At 40.3% G+C, this 14,455-nt stretch overlaps 1 protein-coding gene across 1 annotated transcript in view; it reads right to left on the bottom strand.

The window, feature by feature from the left end:
• SYNDIG1 (synapse differentiation inducing 1) overlaps positions 1-14,455 on the bottom strand; it is a 348,350-nt gene that overhangs the window by 86,448 nt on the left and 247,447 nt on the right. The window contains exon 4 of the mRNA XM_044291433.1: positions 9,471-9,608. Coding sequence (XP_044147368.1) covers positions 9,471-9,608 — 138 coding nt within the window. The remainder of the gene's footprint in view (positions 1-9,470; positions 9,609-14,455) is intronic.

Here is a 14,455-nt window from a genome sequence, read left to right as displayed (position 1 = left end):
CTCATTCTCTGCTATGACATGCAGACTAATTCTCTGCTGACATGAAGCCAGATTGTCTGTTACGGGACCTCTCTCCTCTGCCTGTGTGCTGGGCCTAAATATATGCCAATGGACTGTTGCAGTGGTGGCTGACGTGAAGCCTCATTCTGTGCTATGACATGCAGACTAATTCTCTGCTGACGTGAAGCCAGATTGTCTGTTACGGGACCTCTCTCCTCTGCCTGTGTGCTGGGACTAAATATATGCCAATGGACTGTTGCAGTGGTGGCTGACGTGAAGCCTCATTCTCTGCTATGACATGCAGACTAATTCTCTGCTGACGTGAAGCCAGATTGTCTGTTACGGGACCTCTCTCCTCTGCCTGTGTGCTGGGCCTAAATATATGCCAATGGACTGTTGCAGTGGTGGCTGACGTGAAGCCTCATTCTCTGCTATGACATGCAGACTAATTCTCTGCTGACGTGAAGCCAGATTGTCTGTTACGGGACCTCTCTCCTCTGCCTGTGTGCTGGGCCTAAATATATGCCAATGGACTGCTGCAGTGGTGGCTGACGTGAAGCCTCATTCTCTGCTATGACATGCAGACTAATTCTCTGCTGACGTGAAGCCAGATCCTCTGTTACGGGACCTCTCTCCTCTGCCTGTGTGCTGGGCCTAAATATATGCCAATGGACTGTTGCAGTGGTGGCTGATGTGAAGCCTCATTCTCTACTATGACATGCAGACTAATTCTCTGCTGACATGAAGCCAGATTGTCTGTTACGGGACCTCTCTCCTCTGCCTGGGTGCTGGGCCTAAATTTATGAAAATGGACTGTTGCAGTGGTGGGTGACGTGAATCCTGATTCTCTGCTATGACATGAAGACTGATTCTCTGCTGACATGAAGCCAGATTGTCTGTTATGGGACCTCTCTCCTCTGCCTGGGTGCCGGGGCCTAAATATCTGAGAATGGACTGTTCCAGTGGTGGGTGACGGGAAGCCAGATCCTCTGCTATGGGACCTCTCTCCAATTGATTTTGGTTAATTTTTATTTATTTAATTTTTATTTTAATTCATTTCCCTATCCACATTTGTTTGCAGGGGATTTACCTACATGTTGCTGCCTTTTGCAGCCCTCTAGCCCTTTCCTGGGCTGTTTTACAGCCGTTTTAGTGCCGAAAAGTTTGGGTCCCCATTGACTTCAATGGGGTTCGGGTTCAGGACGAAGTTCGGATCGGGTTCGGATCCCGAACCCGAACATTTCCCGGAAGTTCGGCCGAACTTCTCGAACCCGAACATCCAGGTGTTCGCTCAACTCTATATGTGATATCACTTCTTATGTACTCCCACTTGATTTCTGCTTATGTCACATGCGCATGAGCATGCTTAGAAAAATCTCCTATAGAAGGAAGTCTTATATTAGATTAGACCCAGTGGACACTTGAAAACTGCACAATTTTAGGATTTTTATATATACAGTAACAAGAGATGAATGAAGTTTTGAAAAATTTTATTCAGCAACTTTGTTGAACTTAAGCAAGAAATTTAATTTGTTACCAATTAATTTGTCACAAATCACTATAAATGAAGTACACCCAGGCCATTCTGTCTTAGGGTACAGCCACACGGAGCAGCCATGCTAGGGGCATGTTGCAGCCATACTGTGGTGAAGAACCGCACAGCCAAGTAGACCACAGCTGCCTTTCATTTAATAATGAAGAACGCATTGTATAGTCCTTCTTCATTGTTAATGGCCTCACTGAACTGTTAAACAGAGGCTGTTGCTGTTATGGGGTTTGGCTAGTTAGGTGGGGGCACAATATGCATATTATTGCTGTTCTGGCCTGCAATCTCCTGCAGGTTATTTTACAGTAAACCCTGAATATTAATAAGCTCTCGCATACCCACTTCTCCAATCCCAGCACTTTTCTGCCCTAAAGGTGGAAGCCCTTCTTCTGACATCTGCTTTTCCTCTATTTCCACATAAACTAATATTGATCAGGAACATCCAGCTCTTCCTCTTTCTGCATCTTGCTGAGTTTTATAGGACATGGTGACTTTGAAGGATGATTTAGAAGAAATAAAGTCAGCAAAAAATGAGGGTGGTCATCAATAAGACCTGGCCCACCTAAGAGATGCAGACTGGATGGTATTGGTTGGCATGCTGGCACCAGAAAAATAAAGGCTTCCATCTTATTGGTATTGAATATATTCTTCTATTAATCATTTTCATCAACACTATCCCTAGCACATAGGCTGAGACATCACAAGGCTGTATGGCATTATGGGTGATTCGCATTCCCGTGCTTCTTACTTTCACTTTGTAACATTTGAAACTGCCATTTTAGGAAAAACTGATTTGTTACCACAAAGCGCAACTTGGATTCATTGCGAATTGTTTTACTGAACTTTGGACAGAAATTGGAACTTTCCAATTCAAAAGCTTTGACTCTAATAGTAACATATAGTAACATGGAAATATTTTTTTTAAATCACCAAAAATAAAAAATAAACTTGGTTTACCATAAAAACTTTATTCAAATAATAGGTCAACTTCTGACATATTGCCTTTAACCCCTTGACCACCTCTGCCATACATGTATGACAGACATCGTCACTTTAAAGATGGTGCCTGCTGGCAAGTACAGCAGGTGCCATAGCTGCTGGGTTTTTGCTGTTTCGAACAGTAGTGGTCCAAGGCTAATGTCTGTATTGGCCATAGGACCGATTGCAGACATTTAGGGGGTCATTTACTACATTAGGCTTACAGATGGCGCCTTTTTTCTGCTCATGCCAGGTTTTAAATTGTAATTGTGACATTTGCGGGGAAGGCAGGCCCGTCTCATTTACCATTTTCTGTACCTGTTTTAGGCGTTCTAAATGTAATACAGCTCGGAAACTGTCTCACATTTATAACTGGCGCTAGATGCACTGAAGTTATGGAGAGGCCAGCGCCTCTTCATAACTTCTGCAGATCCACCACCAGCTATGGGCCTTTATTAAGACCGGTGTCTAAAACGGTGTCTTAATAAAGGTGCCCCTAAATTCCTAGGATGCCGTGGTCAAATGTGACCATGGCATCTGAGCAGTGAAGATGCAGGAGTTGCATGCTCCTGTGCCATGACAGCCTCCCCAGGCTGAGATGGGGAAGCTGTTATATTAAAATGAATGCCTGGAGCCTACTTGAGACTCTGATACCTATCACTGATATATTCCAATACAGGTCTGCAGGTGACAGCACTGTATTAGAATATAGTGAATGTTGTGTTCTGTGATAGATAAAACATTCACCACAGAAAACAACTGGCAATCTAATGATTGCTTGTTATAGCTTGTTCTAGGGTGACTTAGGTTAAAAGTTAGAAGAAGTAAAAAAATATATATAAAAAAGTTCAAATCAACCCCCTTTCCCTAAAATTAAAATAAACATTGCTGTGTACAAAAATGCCCATACCATTTAAATATAAAAATATTTATCCATTAAGGCCAATGGCATAATGGGAAAAAAAATTCTAAATAGCCAATTCCCATTTTTTGGTCACTTCACATCCCCCAAAAGAGTGATCAAAATTCTTATACACCCAAAATGGTTTGAATAAAAAATACAGATCACCACTTAAAAAATGAGCCCTATAATTTTTCAATATTAAAACTCAAGACAAACTATACAAATATGGTATTACCGTAATTGTACTGACCTGGAGAATGAAGGAAACAGATCAGTTTTTTCACTGCAGATTTAAAAGCAGCCTCCCACTGTCTATTAGGTTTCATGTAAGGGTTTCGACTAATACATTTCATGGATTGTAAATTGTTAGACATAACGGTGATGCACTATGAAAAACTATGATATTTGAGAAAAAAGTGGCTCATACACTGTTCTTGTAACAAGTGACCCCTGCTGATGACCACCCCTATCGTTTATAAATTTTTAGAACATAGAAAACACAAAAATCTTGTTACTTATTAAAATGATGCATAAATACTACAAAAACTCAGTTATCCATTATGTGGTTCCACGGAGTATATCAGTATTGCTCAGCACATGTCAAAGTGTACTTAATGAATATTTAAAGTAAAATGTATTGCTTTTCAGCGACAATAATATAATAATAATATAATAATAATAAAACAAGATAGTATAACTTGCACTTAAATACACAGAATAATAGTCACAAGCCTACACATGTCCAATGCATACAGCTGTTATTAAGAGTTGGGAATATACTTCCCTTTCTCTAGTCTTGACACTGACCAATAGAATAACAGTAGAAAGTAACACTTATGTTTTTTTCTTACTTGTTTAACAAATTCCTTTATGGCACATGCAGACATTCGTGCTCTCAATCAGCAACTGGTACCAAAAGCAATCCATTCTCCAAGAGGCTAGTCTCCAATTGATTAGTGTTTTATGGCGTGGACTATTGACATGTTATATGCTTTAAATTGTATATTTATTTCAGTTTATGTTTAACATAATCAGAAGAAAGACCCTGGGGGTGCCAAGGGGAAAGGGGGGGCAGTGCCCACCTAATACAATCACAAAGGTCACCCCTGAGAGATAACTCGGTACAAGCTCCCGAGTACAATGGCAGAACATCAAAAGGAAAAGGAGCTCAAGGTACCAGATAATAAATATAACATTTTATTGAGGTAGAACAAGACATGATAAAAAATTACATAAGAGTGGTGCCAGGAAAAAGGGGGGGAAGGGAGCAGAGAAGGGAAAGAAAAGCGCCACACTGGGGAGAACACACCGGTCAAAAGATTACATAGATATATATACAGGTCAGCGGGGAATATATGGTACAATGACCAGCCCTTAACCAAATATAATGGCAAAATAATAATGAAAGGTGAGTAACACATCAGCTGCAATGATACATACATAGGCATGAAGCAAGGTATAAAAACCAAGATTTGTACAAGAATCATCAATGATAAACATGCCACAGTATAAAAGATCTGGCGGGGTATAAACATCCACGTCAGAAAGGACCATGGAGATAAAGTTGCAGCAGAGACTCACCAAGAGAGGACCAGGAGTGAAACAACCCAGGATGGCGCTACCCCAACGCACGTTTCGGCTTGCCTTCGTACCTATGTATGTATCATTGCAGCTGATGTGTTACTCACCTTTCATTATTATTTTGCCATTATATTTGGTTAAGGGCTGGTCATTGTACCATATATTCCCAGCTGACCTGTATATATCTATGTAATCTTTTGACCGGTGTGTTCTCCCCAGGGTGGCGCTTTTCTTTCCCTTCCCTGCTCCCTTCCCCCCCTTTTTCCTGGCATCACTCTTATGTTATTTTTTATCATGTCTTGTTCTACCTCAATAAAATTTAATATTTATTATCTGGTACCTTGAGCTCCTTTTCTTTTTGATGTTCTGTCTATGTTTAACATAATGTAGGGACAGGGTTTTTAAACATTTGCGTAACATACTTTATTAGGGAAAGATGTTTTTTCCCTAACGTCTTTCCCTAACGCCTTTTTTGCAAAGCTCAGAGCATTACTAAGAGACTGTATTCAGTTCTAGACAACGCTAAACATTTCTAAACAGTTCTAGACAGTGCTAAAGACAACTGTGTATGACATTCAGAAGCTTGAAGCCTACCTCCTGTCACTACTCCAGTCCCTGACAATGTACATGTGCCCTATCACTACCTATCTCCCTCCCTATCTGACTTATAACACATGGGCATCTTCAGCGCTCAGTAGAACTAAAGACTGAAGACAGACTCTCCTTAGCAATGCTTAGCTTTGGTAAGAAGACTGTACACCCTGAGTTTTAGTACAAAGAAGCATCTTTCCCTAATAACGTATATTACAAAAAGAGTTAACAACCCTGTCCTTAAAGTATATTAAAAATAAACTCTTTATGTTAAAAAACACTGGTTTGAGACTCCTGCCTGTAAAATAGGTGATTTAAATGCTAATATAAAAAGTGTTCTTCATTCTTTGAAAAATAAGAATGTCCTGGAAATTACCACTGTCCCTGATAACGTGACATACAGTATAACATTCATAGAAGTTTAACACATTAAAAGGAGCGGAATTTAATAAACACGTGAAACAAAATTCAAACAATATAAAAAAAAAAAAAAATAATAATTTACTAAAAAAAGGTAGAAAGGTACGTAGAATAGCAAACATTGTTATAAATGAAGCTGTCAATGTACAGTAAATAGGTTTATAGCAGTTCAACATTTAGAAACCTGTTCATTATCTATCATTTACTTATTCTGAATCATTAATCTTGTCATCTGATCATATCTTTATATTTATATTATTTCTTATCTGCAACCCTGGCTAGAGACACCATAGCTCTATTATAGTAGTTACCCGGTATAGAAAACTGTGAACATTTTAAGGTTTCCCGGCTAAAACTAATTTGAAAGCCAGATCTAGTACATAATGAAATCCATATGATTTCACCCATGACTGTAAAAGGGGTTGTGCACCCTGTTTATATTTATGGCCTATCCTCATCAATATCTGATTGACGGAGGTTCAACACCTGGCACCCCCGCCAATCAGCTGTTTTAAGAGGAGGCGGTGCTCCATGCAAGCAGTGGCACTAAACAAACCAATGAATTTGGCAATTGTATTAAATTAACATTAATGAGAATAAAGAGATTGGAACACAAAGAAGGCTGGGTCATCAACAAGGACAATTTATACCTTTTGGAAGTCCCTGGATATCTCTATTGATAACTGATAAAATGTGGTCTGATTATGATATAAGTCACAATTATAGAGAAACACAATTTAAGTAAGAAAATCATACAGAAACAGTTGTACCATTCATCTATTTTACTGAGCACATTGAGTTAACATCCACAATGTAGGAAAAAGGTAAGCGAACAATAAAATGTAATAATCTTTTGCAATCACCTCCATCAAACATTCTTCAGCTGCAAATGAGACTTTGACAACATTGATTAGGAATTTTGGATAATTCCTCACTGCAAGTGTGTTTTAGTTTATCAATATTTCTCGTATGCCTTGTGTGCACAACCTACATCAGATCAGGCCACAGCATCCTAATAGGGTTAAGATCAGGACTCAAATCTTCTTTTTCAACCATTCATTAGTTGATTTTCTTGAGTATCATTGTTTTGTAGCATCACTCAACTTCTCTTCAGCTTGTGGTCATAGACTGCTGCCCCTAAATTCTGTAAAATACTAATACTGTAAAATGCTTGATATGCCTTAGAATTTGTTTTATTGATCGCAAGACATCCAGACCCTAAGACAGAAAACCAGCCCTAAAAACATGTTGTTTCCTCTACCGTTTTTCACGGTTGGGATTAAGTATTGGTGCTGCTGTACAGTGTTGTTTTACCTCCAAACATATAGTTCTGAACTTGTGTTGAAAAGCATGAATCAGACCGCAATCAGACCACATTTTATTTGTAATCAATGTAGAAATCCATGTAATTCCATAGGGTTCACGTACTGTGTAAATGGTAAAGAAAGAAGGAGCTGCGGTACTACTTTGATGTACTGTACACATCACAACTGCCAGGCCAAAAACTCTTTTCAGCATTTGTATGACACACTCCTCCTCTTGGCCAGACCAGTAAAAGAAAGATTACTCACCTGGTTCCTGGTACTAGCTCCCAGCTTCCGGTTTGACACAGCTACAGCCAATTACTGGCCACAGCAGAGACCTAATCCTCTTCTATCATGGGACCATTTGTCATGACGTAAAAGGAGCCGGTCACTGTCACGGCCGTTGGCTGCAGCAATATTAAACCGAATGTTGAGCATCATAGGCTTGGAGGAGAAGGAACGGGGAGCCAGCGCCAGGAAGCAGGTAAGTAATCTTACCTGTACTTTCTTGTCTGGCCAAGTGAGTGTGTATGTGTGTGTGGGATGGGGTTTGCCTATTTACTCCCCCCCCCCATTCTTTTACAACCCCTTTAGGTTCATGGAAAATACCTTTTAATACAGAAATATCTTCTAATTATGTTCAAAAATCCAAACCTTTAATTACTTCATATTGCTGACACTTTGATGAATAGAAGTGATACTGTCAATATATTGGCTACAATTTCTGATAATTTAATGAAACCTCGATGAAAGGCAATATAAAAGTCAGCTAACAGTTGCTATTCGTCTAAGAAGTGCATTCACTGTTCAATGCAATTAATCAATGGTTATTCAACACATAAAAGCAACTTAAAGAGCCTCTGTCAACATGATCAACCCTATTAAACCCTCTGGACACCTACATGGAAGGTTGACCACTTACCTCCAGGCTATAGCCTTGTCATATTGAGAAGAGTGGTTGTCTATACTTAGAAAGTTAATACATTTTACTGGTTTCTTTATAATTAAATATTGTGCCTATGAATAAACCAGTAATACATATTAGCTTTCTAAGCATAGAAAACCTCTATTCTCAAGATGGTAAAGCTACAGTATTGTAAGTAGTGTATGTGACATGTACATTCTAAGACACAGCTCTAGGACACATTTCTGCCCTCAGCATGCTGGTTTATGGCCCCATTAAAGGGAGGGGGAAGTGTGCAAATCACAGGGGTGCTATCATAGCAACTCTCCAAGGATTCAGCCATGCCCTTGGTGCTCCAATGTACTCATCTGAATAAAAATGCTGAAATTTCTGCAGCTGTTTAAAATACAGACAAAAGAAAGGTATCATTTAACCAGCATGATCAACCCCTAATAGAGTTGATCATGTTGACAAAGGCTCTTTAAAGGGGCTTCTTCAGCCTTTTATCAAATTTTGGCTCCCCCCCTGACCTGTGGAGGGAAGCATACTTACCTGCTCTCTGCTGCTTGATTCTGACTCCTTTGGTCCCTGCTTGTAACCCTTTGGCATGGAAAAGGGTAAGGTGCGCCACTACAGCCAAAAACTGGCGGCCGAGGTAACAGGCCCCCCAAGATGTGACCCAGTGACATGCTGCTTAAGAAGACTAGTCACCACAGCAGTCGGCCATTGGCAACAGAGGCACAAGTGACAATGTCCATTCTGGAAGTTTACCAGCAGAGACCAAAGTGCAGCAAATGAAGCACTGAAGCAAAGTAGCCAGAACTGAGCATTGGGGATGCGGTAATTATGTTTCCCGCCTCAGGTCTGGTGGGAAGAGGGGGTAGGCGGTGTGAGAAACAATTTGGTAAAAAGTTGACGAACCACTTTGTTATATCCCTCAGAACTGTAAATTAAAAAAATGCAGATAATAATGTAGATGATTGCAAAGACAATTGCAAATAGCTATAAAACAGAAAGGCAAACCTTCTCAGGCTGCCAACATATTGTCTTACAGTCATAGGCATAATGTTTTATGCATGAATAATTTATTCTTGAGAAAGCTGCCCTGCTGTACAAAAAAAATGTGTAACGCTAATCCGACACAGCAAGAAGGATTTCTGGGAGATACATACAATACAGACATTCATTATTTTTAATATTTGACAGGTATGTGTTAATGATTGTCATCAGGCTCAAACTTACCTCATGTGACAAATAAAAGGCAGCAATCCCCAAAGGCCAGAAGCAGCACAGCATGGAAAATACACTGAGGCCAAGATGGTCTCTTGGTGGCATCATTAGGAAGTTGTCTTCACTTTCCGTGTCACTTGAATAGTCGCTCTAAAAGAACATAACAAATTGCAAATGTGTTAAAGGAATATGCAGACATAGAAAGTAAAAGCATAATATGCATGACAGATATAATATAAGTGTGATAGCTCTTTGGGAATTCAACAATTCAGTATATACTAGAAGGCTTTTGTGACGGGTGCTGCAAACAATGCTGATGCCTAATAGAAATTCTATAGATAACAGATAACTTAATGGAATGAACATGATAAGAAATGTATGATGGCTTGTTGTTTCCAAGAGAACTTGCATATTCTAATGGCATCATAAAAAATTCCATATGATGTAGTAGGAAGCTGGGAAAAAAATAGTAGAGAAAAATTCCTCCATTGCTTTATTTACGATGTTCACTGTGTGGTAAAAAGAGATCCACCTTATTCTGCAGGTAGACATGACTACAGTAATACCAAATCCATAGATTTTTTTTTTATGCTCTCAAATTACTTTGAAAACAGAAAAAAAAACTTTGAAAACGAATTTCTTTTGCATCACCATTTTGTATCATTTTTTAAAATATTTGAGTCTACGGAGCTATGTGATAGCTCTTCTTTTGCAGAGTGCTATTTCATTTTTATTGATAGTATACTGGGGTATTCTAACTTATTTTAATACTTTTTATTCAGTTTGAGGCAAAGCAGCCAAAAAGGTGATTTTGAGATTCTTTCCATAACAGCATTCGCCATACAGAATACATACCTTTATATTTTCATAGTTCAGGCATTTTTACACGTGGAAATACCATTTGAGTCTATTTTTATTTTTAGTTGTGCAGTTGGGAAGAGACCATATTCATTTTTTATTCCATTATTTATATTTTCAAAAAGTATTGAAATACGGTTGCAAGATCACTTATACCAGGGATGTCCAATCTGCGTTCCTCCAGCTGTTGAAAAACTGCAACTCCCAGCATGCTTGGACAGCCTACAAATATCAGCCTACAATGGGGCACGGTGGGAGTTGTAGTTTTACAACATCTAGAGGGCCACAGGTTGGGCATCGCTGACTTATTCTATACACTGCAATGAAATACCATTGTAATCTCTGGTAAAACTACTGTGTTCCTATTATGCCCTGTTCTGTCATTCAGTTAGGGAAACTTGCAGGGTAAGGCTGTGAATGAGATCTACTATGAGGTGAAATAAGGAATTAAAAAAGGTTTAATAAAAAAAAATCCACATTCATCTTTTTCCATAAAAAAATGCTTTTCAATGGAAAAAAAATGAAAATATAATAACCCCACCACATATTTGGTATAGTTCTTCGAACTTGACAATAAAAATATGAAAAAAAGCTTGGCCTGTAAGGCCTAGAACAAGCTGGTCATTAAGGAGTTAAAGAAAAAATCTGTTCATATAGCAGTCATAAAGAGCTGCCGGGAGCCATAAATAATTTTCTATGTTGAGGGTCTGAGACTTTTCAGGGTCCCAACAGTACACACAATATATAGCAAAAATGAAATGGAGTCAAGTCAACCTCACGGTTCAGCCTATCCTAGCTTATCCTGACATAGATGTAGAGAGCAGAACAGTATATATGGCACAACCAGAGATCACAACAGCACATATAAAGAGTAGAGTTGAGCGGACACCTGGATGTTTGGGTTCGACGGGTTCGGCCGAACTTTGGAAAAAAGTTCAAGTTCGGGACACGAACTTGACCCGAACTTGACCCCAAACCCGAACCCTGCGCCTACCCCATGGTGATCACTGGTGGCGGGGAATCACGCCAGAGAGGGAGGTTCCACGCCAGAGAGGGAGCGTGAGAAAGAGAGACCACATCCAAGGAAGGATTAATTTTTGTCCCCCACTTGGTGGTGCAGGGAAGGGATGGCTCACCTGGAAAAGTAGTGGTGGCTGGGCACGACGTACTGTGGGACAGCCACCACCATAAGGCCTTTAAAACAATCTGTCTCCATCAGACGGAATGACAGCATTTCAAAGGTCAATAATTTAGAAATGCTGGCATTTAGGGCTAGTGATCGCGGGTGGGTAGGGGGGTACTTCCTCTTCCTCTCCAGCATTTGGGAGATGGAGAACTGAAGGCTTCCGTGGGACATTGTGGAGATGCTTGGTGACCCAGGTGGTGGTGTTGCTGTAAGATCCTCTGTTTGCGGGGTGGCAGGTGGCGCTGTCACTTCAGAGGTGGATAAAGAGGCAGAGCCTGCAGCAAAAGAAGAAGCAGGAGAAGCCAGAGACCTTTCTTGTTTTTTGAGGTGTCTACTCCACTGCAGCTCGTGCTTAGCACTTAAATGCCTGGTCATGCAGGTTGTGCTCAGGTTGAGAACGTTTATGCTTCGCTTTAGGCTCTGATTGCACAGCATGCAAACCACTTGTGTCATGTTGTCAGCACATTGTCTGAAGAACTGCCACACCAGGGAACTCCTTGAAGCTGGCTTTGGTGTGCTTGGTCCCTTACTGCAGTAGGCAGTAGCAGGCGTACTGTCTAGAGGACGGCTGCTCCGCTTTTGCACCCTGCTTTCTCTTCTGCTGTGCTGGTGGCTTTGTGCGACCACCGCCTCTTCCTCCAAACTACATAGGTCACTCGCATGACCTTGATTCCATGTGGGGTAGAGGACCTCATCGTCCTCCACATCATCTTTCCCCCAGTCCTCACCCCTGCCTTCCTTGTCAGTCTGCACACTTTTCGAAGGCCCCAGCAGTTGGCACCTGTGTTTCGTCATCATCCGAGACGTGCTGCGATGGTCCTCCCATGAACTCATCTAGAAAGTAAGGGGTTGGGCATCAGTGTACTCAATCTCTTCCACTTCTGGGGCAGGGCTAGGTGGATGGCCCCCAGAGTCATCAAAAAGCAGAAGAAACTGCTGCATGACGGGGCTCAGACTGCTTGGCTGATTTGCAAGGGGGTGAGGTGAAAGACTGATGGACATTGGCTGCAGGTGCCAACTGTGTTTTTTCAGCAGGAGACTGGGTGGGAGAAAATGTGAAGGAACTGGATCCACTGTCAGCAACCCAATTTACTATCGCTTGTACTTGTTAAGACCTCACCAAATACCGCTGCAGGTTCTGTCGCCTACTCGCACCTGAGGAAGGGTTTTCACTTGTGCATGTAGCTGGCACAGATGGACCACGTCCTCTCCCTGAAACAGGAGCTCCACCAGCAGCACCACGACCTGGGCCACGTCACTTATTTGACGCTCTCCTCATATTTCTCGAATTTAGAATCTTGCCCTAAATGGGTGTTTAATTAATAGTAAAATAGAACGGCAGTATGTACAGTGTGTATCTCATACACCCTCAACCAGACTAGGCCTCAATTAAATTGGTTTGCCCAAAATGGCTGTATTTCAAATACCTGAATCGACCCCCTGTATTTAAAAGGTGTATCTCACACCATCTGAACCAGACTAGGCCTCAATTAAAGATTTATGCACTAAATGGCGGTATTTCAAATATCTGAATATAACTCAAATATATAAAGGGTGTATCTCACAATCACATATGCAGCAAAGGCTGCCAAATAAACTTTTTTTTGCCCAAACGAGTGTTTGTGTAATAATTGAATATGGCAGCAGTATATAACCCTGGAATTTCAAACATGCAGATGCTGCAAGGCCTGAAAAGTTGTGTATTTTGCCCCAAAAAAGGTGTTTTATTAATAGAAGAGTATAAGCCCTGTATATACAGGGTTTATCTCACACGCCCTGAACCAGACTAGGCCTCAATTAAAGATTTGTGCAACAAATGGCGGTATTTCAAATATCTGAATATAACCCAAATATATAAAGGGTGTATCTCACAATGACATTTACAGCAAAAGCTTCCTAAATAAACTTTTTTTGCCCAAACGGGTGTTTGTTTAGTAAATGAATATGGTAGCAGTATATAACCCTGGAATTTCAAACGTCAAGATGCTGCAAGGCCTGAAATATTGTGTATTTTGCCCAAAAAAGGGTGTTTTATTAATAGAAGAATATAAGCCCTGTACATCCAGGGTGTATCTCACACGGCCTGACCCACACTAGGCCTCAATGAAAGATTTGTGCACCAAATGATGGCATTTCAAATATCTGAATATAACCTAAATATATAAATGGTGTAACTCACAATGACATATGCAGCAAAGGCTACCAAATAAGTAGTATATAACCCTGGAATTTCAAACATCAAGATGCTGCAAGGCCTGAAATATTGTGTATTTTGCCCCAAAAAGGGTGTTTCATTAATAGACGAATATAAGCCCTGTGTATACGGGGTGTATCTCACACAGCCTGACCCACACTAGGCCTCAATTAAATTTGTTTGCCCAAAATGGCTGTATTTCAAATACCTGAATAGAAGCCCTGTATTTAAAAGGTGTATCTCACACGACCTGAACCAGACTAGGCCTCAATTAAAGATTTATGCACTAAATGGCGGTATTTCAAATATCTGAATATAACTCAAATATATAAAGGGTGTATCTCACAATGACATATGCAGCAAAGACTGCCAAATAAACTTTTTTTTGCCCAAACTTTTAATAACTGAATATGGCAGCAGTATATAACCCTGGAATTTCGAATGTGCTGATGCTGCAAGGCATGAAATATTGTGTATTTTGCCCCAAAAAGGGTGTTTTATTAATAGCAGATTATAAGCCCTGTATATACAGGGTGTATCTCACATGGCCTGACCTACACTAGGCCTCAATTAAATTAGTTTGCCCGAAATGGGTGTATTTCAAATACCTGAATAGAAGCCCTGTATTTAAAGGGTGTATCTCACAGGCCCTGAACCAGACTAGGCCTCAATTAAAGATTTGTGCAACAAATGGTGGTATTTCAAATATCTGAATATAACCCAAATATATAAAGGGTGTATCTCACAATGACATATACA

Source organism: Bufo gargarizans, chromosome 4 (assembly GCF_014858855.1).
Source record: "Bufo gargarizans isolate SCDJY-AF-19 chromosome 4, ASM1485885v1, whole genome shotgun sequence".
NCBI lineage: Eukaryota > Metazoa > Chordata > Amphibia > Anura > Bufonidae > Bufo > Bufo gargarizans.
The sequence above is the reverse complement of the archived record's forward strand: the minus strand, read 5'-3'. Positions and strand labels throughout refer to the sequence as shown.